General features: G+C 38.9%; 4 protein-coding genes across 4 annotated transcripts; all 4 read right to left on the bottom strand.

The window, feature by feature from the left end:
• Nucleotides 1–484: 484 nt before the first annotated feature.
• Nucleotides 485–2,313, bottom strand: LOC146332363 (E3 ubiquitin-protein ligase TRIM35-like). Its single transcript, XM_084743663.1, has 4 exons — nucleotides 2,245–2,313; nucleotides 1,889–2,022; nucleotides 685–1,786; nucleotides 485–509 (listed from the first exon to the last, which is right to left on the bottom strand). Exons 3-4 carry the CDS (start codon nucleotides 1,767–1,769, stop codon nucleotides 485–487), a joined length of 1,110 nt encoding a protein of 369 aa, XP_084599789.1. The 5' UTR covers nucleotides 1,770–1,786; nucleotides 1,889–2,022; nucleotides 2,245–2,313.
• Nucleotides 2,314–6,364: 4,051 nt separating this feature from the next.
• LOC146332362 (E3 ubiquitin-protein ligase TRIM35-like) lies at nucleotides 6,365–7,806 on the bottom strand. The gene has a single exon (XM_084742132.1). It carries the CDS (start codon nucleotides 7,804–7,806, stop codon nucleotides 6,403–6,405), a length of 1,404 nt encoding a protein of 467 aa, XP_084598258.1. The 3' UTR covers nucleotides 6,365–6,402.
• Nucleotides 7,807–11,003: 3,197 nt separating this feature from the next.
• LOC146332361 (E3 ubiquitin-protein ligase TRIM35-like) lies at nucleotides 11,004–12,932 on the bottom strand. Its single transcript, XM_084742145.1, has 2 exons — nucleotides 12,788–12,932; nucleotides 11,004–12,685 (listed from the first exon to the last, which is right to left on the bottom strand). Exon 2 carries the CDS (start codon nucleotides 12,666–12,668, stop codon nucleotides 11,271–11,273), a length of 1,398 nt encoding a protein of 465 aa, XP_084598271.1. The 5' UTR covers nucleotides 12,669–12,685; nucleotides 12,788–12,932; the 3' UTR covers nucleotides 11,004–11,270.
• A 3,446-nt stretch (nucleotides 12,933–16,378) lies between these two features.
• Nucleotides 16,379–18,622, bottom strand: LOC146332360 (E3 ubiquitin-protein ligase TRIM35-like). Its single transcript, XM_084746148.1, has 3 exons — nucleotides 18,517–18,622; nucleotides 18,161–18,294; nucleotides 16,379–18,058 (listed from the first exon to the last, which is right to left on the bottom strand). Exon 3 carries the CDS (start codon nucleotides 18,039–18,041, stop codon nucleotides 16,644–16,646), a length of 1,398 nt encoding a protein of 465 aa, XP_084602274.1. The 5' UTR covers nucleotides 18,042–18,058; nucleotides 18,161–18,294; nucleotides 18,517–18,622; the 3' UTR covers nucleotides 16,379–16,643.
• Between the last annotated feature and the right edge of the window lie 1,044 nt (nucleotides 18,623–19,666).

The following is a 19,666-nucleotide window of genomic DNA, read 5'->3' as shown; positions in this document are numbered from 1 at the left end:
CTGCAACGAAACAAAACATAAATTCAACTAAATAACTAAAAGAAAAGAAAAACAACAACTGAAAGAAAAATCTCCATGCCTCTTTCATGCACAAAGCTATTAATAACCTTCATATCAATCAGCACTGTGTTCCTTCATCTACCCTGGAAGTTTTGTACTATTACATATTTGTTCTTGGAATTAATTTCCGTTTTCCTGCCCTTGTCATGTGATTTATTGTTGGTGTTGTCCTTTTGGAGACTTTTGTTATTTTGTGACAAGTAAATTTTCCTTTTAACAGATAAACATCATCATGATTATAATCATCCTGTTTGTCTCTAACTGTTCTATACTCTCACATAGACCTTCACTGGTAATATCTTCACTTTACCTGCAGTTTTAATGTATGGAAACGATTTCTCTCTGAAATCGACTGTGAATCTGTGTATGTGTGTGTCAGTATCAGGATCAGAGAATGACAGCCCCCGACCACGGCAATCCAGATTCACTCTGACTCTCTGGAGCTTCTTCTGTACGGAGAGATCAGTGGAAAAATCTGAGGGTGAGACTGCTGAATATTTACCTTCACTGAACTTTATTCTCCATAATCCAGGACAACATGACTCAACATGTCTTCCTATTAAAATGTTATGTAAAGATTGCATTTGAAATTGAAGTTGTGAGGTTATGCCCTTTGGGACAGACTTTATGAACACACCCAGTTCCCAGTCTGTAGTGTCTCCAACCTCGATATCCCAGCTGTGAGTCCCTGAGTCAAAGCCCTTAGAGCCCAGAACAGAGAGACGATATTTAATCCTCTCTGGATTATGAGGAAGCTGCTGTCTCTGTACTCCTGGTCTCACACTGGTCAGATCTTCAGACAGGATCAGTCCTGGATCAGCAGTGTTTGGGTCCAGAATGACAGGAGTGTAGGAGACCATGTCCTTCATCTTGTTCCAGATGTTGAAGGTCAGGTTGCCCAGATGTTTGGCCTGGTCTATCAGAGCTCCTGAGTGCAGCTGTGGAGCCTCCAGCAGGAGGCGCTGCTGGACTCTTTCCACTGCAGCCTTGTATTTGTGCAGGAATGAGACGTCTTCAGCTCTCAGCTCGTCCTCTGTGTCTCTGACTGTGTGTGAAAGAGCTGCTATGTCTCTGCTCAGAGCCTCCATCTTCTCCTTCATCATCTGACTCTTCTGCTCCTCTTCCTCCCTCAGTGCAGCCAGCCTGGCCTCCTCTTCCTCTTCTAGAAACTGGTGAAGCTTCTTAAACTGATCCTTAATCTGCGTCTCTGAGCGTCGGGCCTGGACCTTCACATGTTCTGCTGTTTGATCAAACTGATCTTTGACTTGTTTAAAAACCTTTAACTTCTCCTTTAAAGGCTGCAGAGATTTCTGGAGCTCCTCTTTGTGCTCCTGTGCAGCTTCATCGATGGGTCTGAATCTGTGGTCGGTGTGTTTCTTTGAATCTCTGCAGACGACACACACTGGCTGCTGATGGTCCAGACAGAAGAGTTTGAGTTTCTCAGAGTGCAGACTGCAGAGAGACTCTGAAGATCTCTGATCTCTCTGCTGTAAGAAGGACTCACACAGGTTCTTTAACACCAGGTTACAAGGTGGTTTTGACTTTGAAGATCTTGTCTTACAAACTGGACATTCTCGTGTTTGTTTCTCTGTCCAACACCTGTTCAGACAGTCTTTACAGAAGCTGTGGCTACATGACAGAAGAACAGGATCTCTAAAGACGTCATGACAGACCGGACAGCAGAGATCCTCCTCTGATCTGGAAGCCATTTTGTCTCTGAGTGAATCTGAAGACACAGCAGACACAAAGTACAGTCAGTCACAGCTGTCCTCCCTCCTCGACTGACTTCACTGAATTTACTTTGAGTTCAGTTTTTATTCAAACTCACCTTCAGTGTGTGGAGTGTCTGCAGGTTGAAGCAGCAGTGTTGTAGTTTCTCTGCTGTAGCTGAACTCACTCACAGGAAGCTGTTAGTTTGTTCTGAAGGTGAATCTGATCGGCTGGTTTTCAGTCGGTGTGTCTCTTTAGTGAAGGAGAAGAAACAGGAAGTCAGCTTCATTCCCCCTCCCTGCTGAAGAGCTGCATCAGTTACTTTGATTTTTGATCACTGGGTTTTTTTCAGTCAGCAGCTGATTGAAGTATTTCACTACTTCAGTACTTTAAAACATAAGTACTTGAGTATTCTGCTCTTTAACTGTCCTCCCTCAGTTGAATTTACTTCTTTATATTGAAGGTAAATCTTACCGTGTGTCTGTTGGTGCGTCTCCTCTCACTGAGAAGTGGAACAAAGTGTTTCCTGTTTGTCGAAGATGACATCATGTAAAAGGTGGAGCTTTATCAGGCCACTGATGTCTCTTAATTTTGAAGGTGAAGAGACATCAATATGTCAAGACAACATTAATGGAAAGAACACAAAGACAACATGACCAGAGTAAATTAACTTCAATGAGGTTTACTGTTTTAAATCCTGCTAAAGAAAAATGAACCAGCACCACTGCTACCAGCTGTTCTACCATTAACAAAATATAAATAATAACTTCATTTAGTTCAATAAAACTAAATCTTCCACTAAGATGAAACATGCCTGATGAAAGTGGGCAAAGTGCAAGAAATTGAAATGAATCAGCAAAACAGCAAGTCACTAAACTCAACAAAAGTCAAGTCAAAATCATATTTCAGGAATTTTTTTGTATTATTCTGATAAAAAGTGGTTTTCAGATGCTGTCAAAAATCTTTTCCTTTTTTATACTGATATCAATCAATGAATGTATTGTTGCAAGTGTTACTAGCAGTTAGCATGCAGTTTTTATTCAAACTCACCTTCAGTGTGTGGAGTGTCAGCAGGTTGAAGCAGCAGTGTTGTAGTTTCTCTGCTGTAGCTGGGAATTGGGGGATATTAAGTGGAAGGGTTGGGATGAATCTTATATGTACCATGGAAGATAATGAAAAAGGGGTATCATGACATGATGTAGGTAGTAGTTAACACAGAATATTATTTTAAACAGTTGATTTGACTTCAGCTACAACACAAACACCTCCAAGTTCTCTGATGATACAGCCATTGTTGGAGGTTTATCAGAGGGGAATGATGGGAACTCAACCACCTTCACTTCACTGCCAGCAAGACAAAGGAGATGGTGACAGACTTCTGCAAGAAAGCACCCCAGACTACACCACTGAGCATCCAGGGTTTAGACATCCAGATTGTTTGAGAGTACAAATACCTGGGATCCTAACTGACCAGAGAGTAAACCATTTACCCCACAGTCACACCTGACACCTCAGTGCTCCCACTACTGTCCTCCCTCCTTTAAAGCAGTCTGCTCCATCTGTCAGTCAAAGAATGAGTCCATCTTTATAGAACATGATGAGGTACAAAAAGAACATTATTTATTAAACAGAATATTTTATGGAGGATCTTAAGATAAATGAATATTGACATGAACATAAGTAGGAAATACTAAAAGATTAGACTGAGCTTTGACTCTGCTGCCTGCTATCAGTCAGTTAATTGATTTTAAATTCAGTTTTTAATCAATTATCTGTCATTGTCAATCCATAAATTTCCATCTTGACTTAGTCCAGAGTAGAAATCAGTGGTAGACAGTAACTAAGTACATTTACCTCAAGTACTGTACTGTATCTTGTATTTTACTGGAGTTCCATTTTATCCAACTTTAAGCTCCTACACTACATCCCAGAGGAAAATATTGTTCTTTTTAATCCACAAAGCTGAAAAAGGCTGATTTCTGACTTTTTGGAGATACGTGGTTCCAGGTTCCATGTAATAAAATAGGACAGAGAGACCACATGCAGTGGTGTCAGTCAGGGACAACTCATAATGTGGACATGAGAGATGATGGTCATGGTCTGAGGAAGCCAACAGAATTGTGCGTTTGCTCAGCAGGAGTGAGCAACCAATATCGGAGACATGGACCAGCCCTGGCAGAGTCCAACACCCACTGAGACTGTGTTTGACTTAGAATACTGGCACAGCTCTCACTCTGGTTATACACGGACAGGATGGCTGGTAGCAATGACTCTGGTACCCCGACCTGGAACGTGGTTTACCCGTCTGCAGACACATGCACATTCATATACATTTTGCAGATGCAGGATGATAATAATCTGCACAGAAAACACATTACTCTCTTGTTCCTACTTTTTTCAAACATTTGTTCTTAGGAATAGGACATATGGAAGAATGAAAGAAGACATGGGAAAAGATAGCAGCACTCCAGTATTTATTTAAATTATCTTCAGCATTTGAATGGAAACAATGGAATATTTCAAACTGGATTGTTGCAGGAAAGTTGGGCTGTGGACTGTTATAAGAAAGGAGTATCAGAATATTGTAGGTGAAGAAGCACAATGGAATATTGCTGCAAAATAATTATTTAAATATCAGGGATGCCTTTGAATTTTGTGGTATAAGTGGAATCACTGGCTTACACAAAGAAAATATTATTCACTGTACCAGCAGGGTTAACTTGTTAATTTAGTGGAGAGTGAGGCCTGAATGTAATAATGAAAAGCTAAAGACAGCTGCTAACACACTGACCTGACCTCATGATTAAGGCTCCTGGGTTGTAGGGACCATTCCATCAAAGAAGCCCTTTCACAATAAAAGCCTTCAAAATACAAAAGACACCTCTGTATTTTACAGTCAGGTTATAATTATTAAATATGTGGTAAATATTCCTAAAATGTAGTATCTGTCTTTACCACCAGATACAGTGGATTGTTCAGGACTTTGGGCCAAGAAAAGACAATATTTTATTATTTTTATAATGCTCTACATAAATACTGAGTCCAAACTGAGACCATGAACTCCTCCTCTGACTAGTTTATCACCAAAGACCTGAGGTGTATTTTTCCAGATGACAGTGTGAATGAACATAATATTTATGTAATTAAATTAGCATTAATTTAACAAAATAATGTTGTTGCAGCATACTTCATTTGTTATTTTCCTTCTTTAAAAGTCAGCAGAAAAAGAACAATTTGTCTGATATCAATGTCAATATGGATGATCTGAACATGCAGAGTGGTCAAAACATCAGTTGATCATAACATCAGTGTTCATAACTTCTTCTTTAGGTGCTGAAGGAAAAAGTGGTGAAGCAATAAAATACCTGATGTTTTAGGTTGTAATGAATGAGAGAGTTCAGTGACCTCTGGAAGAACATTTTCACTTCATCTTTATTATGTTGATTTCAGACAGGAATAACAGCATTCATTCAGCATTAATATCAGTGTTAATTGATCTTCATTAATTTTCTTAAATGACCAACATTACATCATCTCTGAACACAGACTGAGACGTGCATCTTAAACAGACTCTTCCTCTGACTAAATGACCAACATCTGCAGACCGACTGAAAACATTCTGACAGACAGAATCATCTTCACTTTATTACATCACATGAGAGCTTCGACATATATTCTGGATCTAATACATATATTTTATATACACAATTTAAATAAAGTTTATTGGATCCGAATAATGATCGTCCATTCTAACATGCAGTTATTGATAAAGTCTTTTTTTTCTGGATACATCAACCTGCAAAAAAAAAGAATAAAGAACAATAATTTGAAATGACAGTATCAATAAATTTTTTTTAAAAAAAAAGACAAGAACAAATCATGTTAATTCAACCAGTCACTATGTACTTTTAGAATTATTATAATGTATAATTTATAATGTTGTGCTGTTTTGACTGAGTTTGAGTTCGAAAAAACATTTGGCTTCTTTGTGGAATATCCGCAAGGTGCATTTCTCTATTTAAAAACAATTTTGAATTTTTATAATTCTGAGCTGTTTTGGCTTTGATTTTGAATGAGCATGACCAAAACAAAACATTTTCAGGGTGATGTCATTGCAAAAAGGAAAAAAACATTCAACAAACAACCTTTTTTTCTGTTAAATAAAAAAAAAGGGGGGGGGGTTTTGGGGGATAACAAAAATTGTTGTAATTCTGCAACAGTGGGTCTTACAGGGTTAAAGCTGTAAATCAGGCATTTTAGGCTTTTAGGTCAAACAAACTGCCTCTTTCATGCACACATTGATTAATAAGTTTAATATCAATCAGCTCTCTAGCTGCATTCCTTCTTTTTTTTTTGCAATATTACATATTTGGACTTGGAATAATTTTCCATTTTCATGCACTAGTTATTGTTGAAGTCCTTTTGTATCTTGTCATTTTGTGAATTAGTGCTGAATAACAGATTTCCTCCAGTGAAACAATAAAGGTAACACTGAACCTTGAACCTCATATCTTTGTAATAATGAGGCAGCAGGAGGAGCAGCTGCAAATGAACAGGTTCAATTCAGTGAGTTTTCCCTTTAAGAAACAAACATCATCATGATTATAATCATCCTGTTTGTCTCTAACTGATCTATACTTTCACACTGACCTTCACTGGTAATATCTTCACTTTACCTGCAGTTTTAACGTATGGAAACGATTTCTCTCTGAAACGGTCTGTGAATCTGTGTATGTGTGTGTCAGTATCAGGATCAGAGAATGACAGCCCCCGACCACGGCAATCCAGATTCACTCTGACTCTCTGGAGCTTCTTCTGTACGGAGAGATCAGTGGAAAAATCTGAGGGTGAGACTGCTGAATATTTACCTTCACTGAACTGTATTCTCCATAACCCGCCTCTCCTAAAAAAAGACAAAAATTGTGTAAATTTGTTTGCCCTCTTGTTGTCAGACTTTATGAACACACCCAGTTCCCAGTCTGTACTGTCTCCAACCTCGACATCCCAGCTGTGACTCCCTGAGTCAAAGCCCTCAGAGCCCAGAACAGAGAGAGGATATTTAATCCTCTCTGGATTATGGGGAAGCTGCTGTCTCTGTACTCCTCGTCTCACACTGGTCAGATCTTCAGACAGGATCAGTTCTGGATCAGCAGTGTTTGGGTCCAGAATGACAGGAGTGTAGGAGACCATGTCCTTCATCTTGTTCCAGATGTTGAAGGTCAGGTTGCCCAGATGTTTGACCTGGTCTATCAGAGCTCCTGAGTGCAGCTGTGGAGCCTCCAGCAGGAGGCGCTGCTGGACTCTTTCCACTGCAGCCTTGTATTTGTGCAGGAATGAGACGTCTTCAGCTCTCAGCTCGTCCTCTGTGTCTCTGACTGTGTGTGAAAGAGCTGCTATGTCTCTGCTCAGAGCCTCCATCTTCTCCTTCATCATCTGACTCTTCTGCTCCTCTTCCTCCCTCAGTGCAGCCAGCCTGGCCTCCTCTTCCTCTTCTAGAAACTGGTGAAGCTTCTTAAACTGATCCTTAATCTGCGTCTCTGAGCGTCGGGCCTGGACCTTCACATGTTCTGCTGTTTGATCAAACTGATCTTTGACTTGTTTAAAAACCTTTAACTTCTCCTTTAAAGGCTGCAGAGATTTCTGGAGCTCCTCTTTGTGCTCCTGTGCAGCTTCATCGATGGGTCTGAATCTGTGGTCGGTGTGTTTCTTTGAATCTCTGCAGACGACACACATTGGCTGCTGATGGTCCAGACAGAAGAGTTTGAGTTTCTCAGAGTGCAGACTGCAGAGAGACTCTGAAGATCCCTGATCTCTCTGCTGTAAGAAGGACTCACACAGGTTCTTTAACACCAGGTTACGAGGTGGTTCATATTCTGAAAGTCTCTTACAAACTGGACATTCTCGTGTTTGTTTCTCTGTCCACCACCTGTTCAGACAGTCTTTACAGAAGCTGTGGCTACATGACAGAATCACAGGATCTCTAAAGACGTCATGACAGACCGGACAGCAGAGATCCTCCTCTGATCTGGAAGCCATTTTGCCACTGGAGACTTTCAGTTTAAAGGGGAAGAGACGTCAATATGTCAAGACCCCAGAGCAAATTAACTTCATTGTAGTTTACTGTTTTAAATCCTGCTAAAGAAAAATGAACCAGCACCACTGCTACCAGCTGTTCTACCATTAACAAAATATAAATAATAACTTCATTTAGTTTAGTGAAAATAAATCTTACCAACAAAAAGTCACTAAACTCAACAAAAGTTAAGTTAAAATCATATTTCAGGAATATTTTTTGTATCATTCTGATGAAAAGTGGTTTTCAGATGTTATCAAAAATCTTTTCCTTCCTTTATACTGATATTAATCAACGATAATGTCTCGTTTCAAGTGTTAATAGCAGTTAGCGTAGCATAGCTGGTATGCAAATGAGGACAGGAGAGAACAGAGAGCTTCAGCAGCTCAACAGGAACAGAGTTCATCCTACAAAAGGGCTGCAACAGCGTTCCAAAGCAGGCATCTGAAGAACTTCATCAGGTTCTTCACCATCCTGAAGGATCTGTGTTTTGTTTTGTTCATGTGGGCTGCTGCTCCTCCTCCATCAGTGTCATGTGGAAAAATGTCACCTGACCAGACGGCTGCTGGCAAACCGCCACGAATCATGTTTCAATTCTCTGACCACCACCTGCATCAACATCAACTTGTGTAAAGAAGAAAAATCAACCAAAGTCACATTTTTGAAAAGCCCAAGTTCCAGGGACCATTCCATCAAAGAAGCCCTTTCACAATAAAAGCCTTCAAAATACTAAAGACACCTCTGTATTTTACAGTCGGTTTATAATTAGTATATAATGTGGTAAATATTTTTAAAACGTAGTCTCTGTCTCTACCACCAAATACAGTGGATTGTTCAGGACTCTGGGTGCCAGGTTTTTAAGTATTGAGCTGAAAAGTAGGACATGACAGCCAAGAAAAGACAATAATATTTATGTATATCTTTACAAAAATAACAAAATGAGTCCAAACTGAGACCATGAACTCTCTGACTCTCTGACCTCTGACTTAATGACAGCAGATTTTAATGATTAAAACTCAATTAAAAAAAAAAAAAAATTCTTGAACAAAATCATCCACTTCAAATAGGACATTGTACACATATTTAAATAATTTAATAATTTAAATAATAATGCATTATGTATTTTATATCTGTTAACATTTTATGAATGTAGTTAAACATTGATTTTAACATTTGGAAAATTTATAACTGGACTTGAAATTAAAAGAAAGTTTATTGGATCTGAAAAATGATTGTCAGAGTCAAACATGTAGTTGTGGATAAAGTGGTTCTTTTTTATTTGGATTCTTCAGCTCAAATATTAAAATAACAGTCAAAATAATAAAGAACAACGATTTAAATTGACACACCATCAATAATAAAGAAAAGGCTGAATGAGCAAAACATAAAGATCAGAAACACAGTTAATAAATGAAATAATTCTACACATGAAACAACAGAAACAAACAGCAGATCAAACTCAATGACAAGAAGAAAATAAAGATAATAAAAAGACAAACTGAAACAAAAGTAAGCGTCTCTCTCTCTGCACCTCTTTCATACAAACTTCCATTGACATACTGAATATCAGAACTCTGGCTGCATTTCTTCCTCTACTCTGAATCTGTTGCACTATTGCAAATTTTCCATTTCTCTGCACCAGTTGTGTAATTTGTTGCTGATGTTGTCCTTTTGCACTTTTTCAAACCCTTGTTGCATAAATATTTCCCTTAGTGGGACAATAAAAGAAACGTTGAACCTTGAACGTCATATCTTTGTAATAAAGAAGCAGCAGGAGGAGCAGCTGCAGCTCAACATGTTCAGTTCAGTGACTTTTCCTTTTCAGAAATGAAGATCAAAGGTTTTATCATCCTGAGGCCTGTTTCAGAGACGAGGCTTAATAAACTCTGACTCTAATCCTGGACTCTGAGTCGACTCAGCCTGAGATACTGAAACTGAACTGAAAGTTTTCAGTTCCAGAACAGCTGATCAGAATTATTTCAGTCATAATCAGTGGAGCTCAGATAGAGTGATTCATGAGAGAAAGGACTTCATGAAGAGCAGATCCTCAATTTAAATACACATTAACTATTCCAAAGAGTGGAAGTATCTAAGATGATAAAATGAGTTTGTTTTTGTTTATATCACTCAGTGATAATCCATCAAATATCACAACAGTTTTGACCAAATAGCTCAATATTAATATTGTTCACAGAATATAATCAGCAGTAATGTGGACATAATGACTAAGCAGGTATATTTAGACAAATAACAGAACAGATAGAAGAGTCTGAAAATGACATCACTGCACTTTAATACAGTCACAATATAACAGAATACAGAATCTATCACAATATCTAGTCTCATATCACGATACAATAAAATATTAATATAATGCCGTGTCTCCAACATGATATAACTGTGACAAAAATGTTCCATCAATCACAACATGACAAATGACTTTTCATTGATCAGTGATGAAGGAGGCAAAAGTCCAAACGTGCTGTACTCAGATACTTGTGTGAAAAAAAGACTCTGGTAAAAGTAGAAGTACTGATTCAACTTGTTTACTGCAGTAAAGTGAAAAAGTTTAGACTCTGAAATGTCCTCGGAGTATAAAAGAGAAAAGTCGTCCTCTGAAGGACATTTCTACAGACAAAAAAAAAAAAACTAACTGAACCTTGACTCTTTTCTCCCCCTGAGAGTCTCCCTCTATATTTTATCTTTTACATTGTTTTTGTTTCGTTACATTTTTGTGTATTTCGTCTTTTTATGTCGTTACTTTTTTCTTCATCTTGTTCATCATTTTCATCTCATCGCAGCTTTTACGTCAGTTTCCTGTTTGTTAAATCTGGTAGCTTGTTACGTCTTGTGCTTAATTTTCGTTTTGTTACATTTTGTTGTATTATTTTCATATTTTTGTCTTGCTATATTATATTTGTCTTACTACATATTTTCTCATTTTCATCTTGTTACATTTTCTATCTTTATTGTCTTGTGACATCTTGTACATTATGTCGCATCATTTTCATTTTGTTACATTGTTTTTGTCTCTTTAAATCTTTTATGTTGTTTTTCTCTTGTTACATCATTGATGGCTTGTTACTTCCTGTACACAATTAGTGTTTTGTTGCATATTTTTAACACCTCATGTCTTTATAAATGACGGGATGCAGTAAAGTTCTTTGATTTCCACTAAATTAAGAAACAGTGTGTAATGTTTTTATTGTGACAAGATGAAAAAAATTATTATATCTTCTTGGCTGATTCACCATTTTCAATCTTATGGCCTCTGATTGTTGGTATTTGACAGTTTTTTCAGTGTAGAGAGTGCAAATATTTGTGCTAACATAAAAGGAGCAAATATAAAAATAAATATTCGAGAAAGGTGCAAATACCTGAAAAATGCTGCCTTTAAATTTTCACTAAACCTGCTTTCTGTTGATCCCTAACTGCTCTGATCCACTGTTACACAGAAGTTGACTGGTAACATCTTCCCCTCACCAACACTTTCGATAACTGGAAACACCCTCTCAGTCACAGTGTGTGTGGAGGTGTGGATGTGTGCGTTAATATCGAGATCAGTGAACGACAGCTCGCCTTTGTCACAGTCCAGAGTCACTCTGATCCTGTGGAACTTCCTCTCCAGATCCCAAACAGACCAAAGAAAGGACAGATATTCTGGTGGTTGTATTGCTATGTACTCATACTCATAGAGCTGCAGTCCCCAAAATTCATCTATTATGTCCCCCCTCCTCGGGGCAGACTCTCGCATCACGCCCAGTATCCACGATTCACTGTCTCCGACCTCGACATCCCAGCTGTGAGTCCCTGAGATAAAACCTTCTGCGCCCATAACAATCGAGGTGTCACACCTCTCTGGATTATGAGGAAGCTGCTGTCTCTGTCCTCCTGGTCTCACACTGGTCAGATCTTCAGACAGGATCAGTCCTGGACCTGCAGTGTTTGGGTCCAGAATGACAGGAGTGTAGGAGACCATGTCCTTCATCTTGTTCCAGATGTTGAAGGTCAGGTTGCCCAGATGTTTGGCCTGGTCTATCAGAGCTCCTGAGTGCAGCTGTGGATCCTCCAGCAGGAGGCGCTGCTGGACTCTTTCCACTGCAGCCTTGTATTTGTGCAGGAATGAGACGTCTTCAGCTCTCAGCTCGTCCTCTGTGTCTCTGACTGTGTGTGAAAGAGCTGCTATGTCTCTGCTCAGAGCCTCCATCTTCTCCTTCATCATCTGACTCTTCTGCTCCTCTTCCTCCCTCAGTGCAGCCAGCCTGGCCTCCTCTTCCTCTTCTAGAAACTGGTGAAGCTTCTTAAACTGATCCTTAATCTGCGTCTCTGAGCGTCGGGCCTGGACCTTCACATGTTCTGCTGTTTGATCAAACTGATCTTTGACTTGTTTAAAAACCTTTAACTTCTCCTTTAAAGGCTGCAGAGATTTCTGGAGCTCCTCTTTGTGCTCCTGTGCAGCTTCATCGATGGGTCTGATCCTGTGACCAGTGTGTTCTTCTGAATCTCTGCAGACGACACACACTGGCTGCTGATGGTCCAGACAGAAGAGTCTGAGTTTCTCAGAGTGCAGACTGCAGAGAGAATCTGAAGATCTCTGATCTCTCTGCTGTAAGAAGGACTCACACAGGTTCTTTAACACCAGGTTACGAGGTGGTTCATATTCTGAAAGTCTCTTACAAACTGGACATTCTCGTGTTTGTTTCTCTGTCCACCACCTGTTCAGACAGTCTTTACAGAAGCTGTGGCTACATGACAGAAGAACAGGATCTCTAAAGACGTCATGACAGACCGGACAGCAGAGATCCTCCTCTGATCTGGAAGCCATTTTGTCTCTGAGTGAATCTGAAGACACAGCAGACACAAAGTACAGTCAGTCACAGCTGTCCTCCCTCCTCGACTGACTTCACTGAATTTACTTTGAGTTCAGTTTTTATTCAAACTCACCTTCAGTGTGTGGAGTGTCTGCAGGTTGAAGCAGCAGTGTTGTAGTTTCTCTGCTGTAGCTGAACTCACTCACAGGAAGCTGTTAGTTTGTTCTGAAGGTGAATCTGATCGGCTGGTTTTCAGTCGGTGTGTCTCTTTAGTGAAGGAGAATAAACAGTGAGTCAGTTTCATTCCCCCTCCCTGCTGTAGAGCTGCATCAGTTACTTTCACTTTCAATGTGAGTGTTTTTTTCAGTCAGCAGCTGATTGAAGTATTTCACTACTTCACTACTATAAAACATAAGTACTTGAGTACTCTGCTCTTTAACTGTCCTCCCTCAGTTGAATTTACTTCTTTATATTGAAGGTAAATCTTACCGCGTGTCTGTTGGTGCGTCTCCTCTCACTGAGAAGTGGAACAAAGTGTTTCCTGTTTGTCGAAGATGACATCATGTAAAGGGTGGAGCTTTATCAGGCCACTGATGTCTCTGAATTTAAAGGGGAAGAGACGTCAATATGTCAAGACGCCAGAGCTAATTAACTTTATTGTAGTTTACTGTTATAAATCCTGCTAAAGAAAAATGACTGCTATCAGCTGTTCTACCATTAACAAAACATAAATAATAACTTCATTTAGTTTAGTGAAACTAAATATTACCAACTAAACTCAACAAAAGTCAAGTTAAAATCATATTTCAGGAATATTTTTTGTATTATTGTGATGAAAAGTTGTTTTCAGATCTAATCAAAAATCTTTTCCTTCCTTTATACTGATATTAATCAACGATAATGTCTCGTTTCAAGTGTTAATAGCAGTTAGCGTAGCATAGCTGGTATGCAAATGAGGACAGGAGAGAACAGAGAGCTTCAGCAGCTCAACAGGAACAGAGTTCATCCTACAAAAGGGCTACAACAGCGTTCCAAAGCAGGCATCTGAAGAACTTCATCAGGTTCTTCACCATCCTGAAGGATCTGTGTTTTGTTTTGTTCATGTGGGCTGCTGCTCCTCCTCCATCAGTGTCATGTGGAAAAATGTCACCTGACCAGACGGCTGCTGGCAAACCGCCACGAATCATGTTTCAATTCTCTGACCACCACCTGCATCAACATCAACTCGTGTAAAGAAGAAAAATCAACCAAAGTCACATTTTTGAAAAGCCCAAGTTCCAGGGACCATTCCATCAAAGAAGCCCTTTCACAATAAAAGCCTTCAAAATACTAAAGACACCTCTGTATTTTACAGTCGGTTTATAATTATTATATAATGTGGTAAATATTTTTAAAACGTAGTCTCTGTCTCTACCACCAAATACAGTGGATTGTTCAGGACTCTGGGTGCCAGGTTTTTAAGTATTGAGCTGAAAAGTAGGACATGACAGCCAAGAAAAGACAATAATATTTACAAAAATAATAAAATGAGTCCAAACTGAGACCATGAACTCCTCCTCTGACTTAATGACAGCAGATTTTAATGATTAAAACTCAATTTAAAAAAAAAACTTGAACAAAATCATCCACTTCAAATAGGACATTGTACACATATTTAAATAATTTAATAATTTAAATAATAATGCATTATGTATTTTATATCTGTTAACATTTTATGAATGTAGTTAAACATTGATTTTAACATTTGGAAAATTTATAACTGGACTTGAAATTAAAAGAAAGTTTATTGGATCTGAAAAATGATTGTCCAGTCAAACATGTAGCTGTGGATAAAGTGGTTCTTTTTTATTTGGATTCTTCAGCTCAAATATTAAAATAACAGTCAAAATAATAAAGAACAACGATTTAAATTGACACACCATCAATAATAAAGAAAAGGCTGAATGAGCAAAACAAAGATCAGAAACACAGTTAATAAATGAAATAATTCTACACATGAAACAACAGAAACAAACAGCAGATCAAACTCAATGACAAGAAGAAAATAAAGATAATAAAAAGACAAACTGAAACAAAAGTAAGCGTCTCTCTCTCTGCACCTCTTTCATACAAACTTCCATTGACATACTGAATATCAGAACTCTGGCTGCATTTCTTCCTCTACTCTGAATCTGTTGCACTATTGCAAATTTTCCATTTCTCTGCACCAGTTGTGTAATTTGTTGCTGATGTTGTCCTTTTGCACTTTTTCAAACCCTTGTTGCATAAATATTTCCCTTAGTGGGACAATAAAAGAAACGTTGAACCTTGAGCCTCATATCTTTGTAATAAAGCGACAGCAGGAGGAGCAGCTGCAGCTCAACATGTTCAGTTCAGTGACTTTTCCTTTTCAGAAATGAAGATCAAAGGTTTTATCATCCTGAGGCCTGTTTCAGAGACGAGGCTTAATAAACTCTGACTCTAATCCTGGACTCTGAGTCGACTCAGCCTGAGATACTGAAACTGAACTGAAAGTTTTCAGTTCCAGAACAGCTGATCAGAATTATTTCAGTCATAATCAGTGGAGCTCAGATAGAGTGATTCATGAGAGCAACGACTTCATAAAGAGCAGATCCTCAATTTAAATACACATTAACTATTCCAAAGGGTGGAAGTATCTAATATGATAAAATGAGTTTGTTTTTGTTTATATCACTCAGTGATAATCCATCAAATATCACAACAGTTTTGACCAAATAGCTCAATATTAATATTGTTCACAGAATATAATCAGCAGTAATGTGGACATAATGACTAAGCAGGTGTATTTAGACAAATAACAGAACAGATAGAAGAGTCTGAAAATGACATCACTGCACTTTAATACAGTCACAATATAACAGAATCTATCACAATATCTAGTCTCATATCACGATACAATAAAATATTAATATAATGCCGTGTCTCCAACATGATATAACTGTGACAAAAATGTTCCATCAATCACAACATGACAAATGACTTTTCATTGATCAGTGATGAAGGAGGCAAAAGTCCAAACGTGCTGTACTCAGATACTTGTGTGAAAAAAAGACTCTGGTAAAAGTAGAAGTACTGATTCAACTTGTTTACTGCAGTAAAGTGAAAAAGTTTAGACTCTGAAATGTCCTCGGAGTATAAAAGAGAAAAGTCGTCCTCTGAAGGACATTTCTACAGACAAAAAAAAAAAAAAACTAACTAAACCTTGACTCTTTTCTCCCCCTGAGAGTCTCCCTCTATATTTTATCTTTTACATTGTTTTTGTTTCGTTACATTTTTGTGTATTTCGTCTTTTTATGTCGTTACTTTTTTCTTCATCTTGTTCATCATTTTCATCTCATCGCAGCTTTTACGTCAGTTTCCTGTTTGTTAAATCTGGTAGCTTGTTACGTCTTGTGCTTAATTTTCGTTTTGTTACATTTTGTTGTATTATTTTCATATTTTTGTCTTGCTATATTATATTTGTCTTACTACATATTTTCTCATTTTCATCTTGTTACATTTTCTATCTTTATTGTCTTGTGACATCTTGTACATTATGTCGCATCATTTTCATTTTGTTACATTGTTTTTGTCTCTTTAAATCTTTTATGTTGTTTTTCTCTTGTTACATCATTGATGGCTTGTTACTTCCTGTACACAATTAGTGTTTTGTTGCATATTTTTAACACCTCATGTCTTTATAAATGACGGGATGCAGTAAAGTTCTTTGATTTCCACTAAATTAAGAAACAGTGTGTAATGTTTTTATTGTGACAAGATGAAAAAAATTATTATATCTACTTGGCTGATTCACCATTTTCAATCTTATGGCGTCTGATTGTTGGTATTTGACAGTTTTTTCAGTGTAGAGAGTGCAAATATTTGTGTTAACATTAAAGAGCAAATATAAAAATAAATATTTGAGTAAGGTGCAAATACCTGAAAAATGCTGCCTTTAAATTTTCACTAAACCTGCTTTCTGTTGATCCCTAACTGCTCTGATCCACTGTTACACAGAAGTTGACTGGTAACATCTTCCCCTCACCAACACTTTCGATGACTGGAAACACCCTCTCAGTCACAGTGTGTGTGGAAGTGTGGATGTGTGCGTTAATATCGAGATCAGTGAACGACAGCTCGCCTTTGTCACAGTCCAGAGTCACTCTGATCCTGTGGAACTTCCTCTCCAGATCCCAAACAGACCAAAGAAAGGACAGATATTCTGGTGGTTGTATTGCTATGTACTCATACTCATAGAGCTGCAGTCCCCAAAATTCATCTATTATGTCCCCCCTCCTCGGGGCAGACTCTCGCATCACGCCCAGTATCCACGATTCACTGTCTCCGACCTCGACATCCCAGCTGTGAGTCCCTGAGATAAAACCTTCTGCGCCCATAACATTCAAGGTGTCACACCTCTCTGGATTATGAGGAAGCTGCTGTCTCTGTCCTCCTGGTCTCACACTGGTCAGATCTTCAGACAGGATCAGTCCTGGACCTGCAGTGTTTGGGTCCAGAATGACAGGAGTGTAGGAGACCATGTCCTTCATCTTGTTCCAGATGTTGAAGGTCAGGTTGCCCAGATGTTTGGCCTGGTCTATCAGAGCTCCTGAGTGCAGCTGTGGAGCCTCCAGCAGGAGGCGCTGCTGGACTCTTTCCACTGCAGCCTTGTAGTTGTGCAGGAATGAGACGTCTTCAGCTCTCAGCTCGTCCTCTGTGTCTCTGACTGTGTGTGAAAGAGCTGCTATGTCTCTGCTCAGAGCCTCCATCTTCTCCTTCATCATCTGACTCTTCTGCTCCTCTTCCTCCCTCAGTGCAGCCAGCCTGGCCTCCTCTTCCTCTTCTAGAAACTGGTGAAGCTTCTTAAACTGATCCTTAATCTGCGTCTCTGAGCGTCGGGCCTGGACCTTCACATGTTCTGCTGTTTGATCAAACTGATCTTTGACTTGTTTAAAAACCTTTAACTTCTCCTTTAAAGGCTGCAGAGATTTCTGGAGCTCCTCTTTGTGCTCCTGTGCAGCTTCATCGATGGGTCTGATCCTGTGACCAGTGTGTTCTTCTGAATCTCTGCAGACGACACACACTGGCTGCTGATGGTCCAGACAGAAGAGTCTGAGTTTCTCAGAGTGCAGACTGCAGAGAGACTCTGAAGATCCCTGATCTCTCTGCTGTAAGAAGGACTCACACAGGTTCTTTAACACCAGGTTACGAGGTGGTTCATATTCTGAAAGTCTCTTACAAACTGGACATTCTCGTGTTTGTTTCTCTGTCCACCACCTGTTCAGACAGTCTTTACAGAAGCTGTGGCTACATGACAGAAGAACAGGATCTCTAAAGACGTCATGACAGACCGGACAGCAGAGATCCTCCTCTGATCTGGAAGCCATTTTGTCTCTGAGTGAATCTGAAGACACAGCAGACACAAAGTACAGTCAGTCACAGCTGTCCTCCCTCCTCGACTGACTTCACTGAATTTACTTTGAGTTCAGTTTTTATTCAAACTCACCTTCAGTGTGTGGAGTGTCTGCAGGTTGAAGCAGCAGTGTTGTAGTTTCTCTGCTGTAGCTGAACTCACTCACAGGAAGCTGTTAGTTTGTTCTGAAGGTGAATCTGATCGGCTGGTTTTCAGTCGGTGTGTCTCTTTAGTGAAGGAGAATAAACAGTGAGTCAGTTTCATTCCCCCTCCCTGCTGTAGAGCTGCATCAGTTACTTTCACTTTCAATCTGAGTGTTTTTTTCAGTCAGCAGCTGATTGAAGTATTTCACTACTTCACTACTATAAAACATAAGTACTTGAGTACTCTGCTCTTTAACTGTCCTCCCTCAGTTGAATTTACTTCTTTATATTGAAGGTAAATCTTACCGTGTGTCTGTTGGTGCGTCTCCTCTCACTGAGAAGTGGAACAAAGTGTTTCCTGTTTGTCGAAGATGACATCATGTAAAAGGTGGAGCTTTATCAGGCCACTGGAGACTTTCAGTTTAAAGGGGAAGAGACGTCAATATGTCAAGACCCCAGAGCAAATTAACTTCATTGTAGTTTACTGTTTTAAATCCTGCTAAAGAAAAATGAACCAGCACCACTGCTACCAGCTGTTCTACCATTAACAAAATATAAATAATAACTTCATTTAGTTTAGTGAAAATAAATCTTAACAACAAAAAGTCACTAAACTCAACAAAAGTTAAGTTAAAATCATATTTCAGGAATATTTTTTGTATCATTCTGATGAAAAGTGGTTTTCAGATGTTATCAAAAATCTTTTCCTTCCTTTATACTGATATCAATCAACGATAATGTCTCATTTCAAGTGTTAATAGCAGTTAGCGTAGCATAGCTGGTATGCAAATGAGGACAGGAGAGAACAGAGAGCTTCAGCAGCTCAACAGGAACAGAGTTCATCCTACAAAAGGGCTCCAACAGCGTTCCAAAGCAGGCATCTGAAGAACTTCATCAGGTTCTTCACCATCCTGAAGGATCTGTGTTTTGTTTTGTTCATGTGGGCTGCTGCTCCTCCTCCATCAGTGTCATGTGGAAAAATGTCACCTGACCAGACGGCTGCTGGCAAACCGCCACGAATCATGTTTCAATTCTCTGACCACCACCTGCATCAACATCAACTTGTGTAAAGAAGAAAAATCAACCAAAGTCACATTTTTGAAAAGCCCAAGTTCCAGGGACCATTCCATCAAAGAAGCCCTTTCACAATAAAAGCCTTCAAAATACTAAAGACACCTCTGTATTTTACAGTCGGTTTATAATTAGTATATAATGTGGTAAATATTTTTAAAACGTAGTCTCTGTCTCTACCACCAAATACAGTGGATTGTTCAGGACTCTGGGTGCCAGGTTTTTAAGTATTGAGCTGAAAAGTAGGACATGACAGCCAAGAAAAGACAATAATATTTATGTATATCTTTACAAAAATAACAAAATGAGTCCAAACTGAGACCATGAACTCTCTGACTCTCTGACCTCTGACTTAATGACAGCAGATTTTAATGATTAAAACTCA

Source organism: Lutjanus erythropterus, chromosome 2, assembly GCF_056507025.1.
Source record: "Lutjanus erythropterus isolate fLutEry1 chromosome 2, fLutEry1.hap2, whole genome shotgun sequence".
In the NCBI taxonomy this organism is placed as follows: domain Eukaryota; kingdom Metazoa; phylum Chordata; class Actinopteri; order Lutjaniformes; family Lutjanidae; genus Lutjanus; species Lutjanus erythropterus.
This window is presented reverse-complemented; position numbering and strand designations above follow the sequence as displayed.

Coding starts and splice junctions, on each gene's coding strand:
- LOC146332363 (XM_084743663.1), bottom strand. CDS start 1,769: ATGGCTTCCAGATCAGAGGAGGATCTCTGCTGTCCGGTCTGTCATGAC. Junction 510..684: donor GAACTGGGTGTGTTCATAAA/GTCTGTCCCAAA, acceptor CTCTCCGTACAG/AAGAAGCTCCAGAGAGTCAG.
- LOC146332362 (XM_084742132.1), bottom strand. CDS start 7,806: ATGGCTTCCAGATCAGAGGAGGATCTCTGCTGTCCGGTCTGTCATGAC.
- LOC146332361 (XM_084742145.1), bottom strand. CDS start 12,668: ATGGCTTCCAGATCAGAGGAGGATCTCTGCTGTCCGGTCTGTCATGAC.
- LOC146332360 (XM_084746148.1), bottom strand. CDS start 18,041: ATGGCTTCCAGATCAGAGGAGGATCTCTGCTGTCCGGTCTGTCATGAC.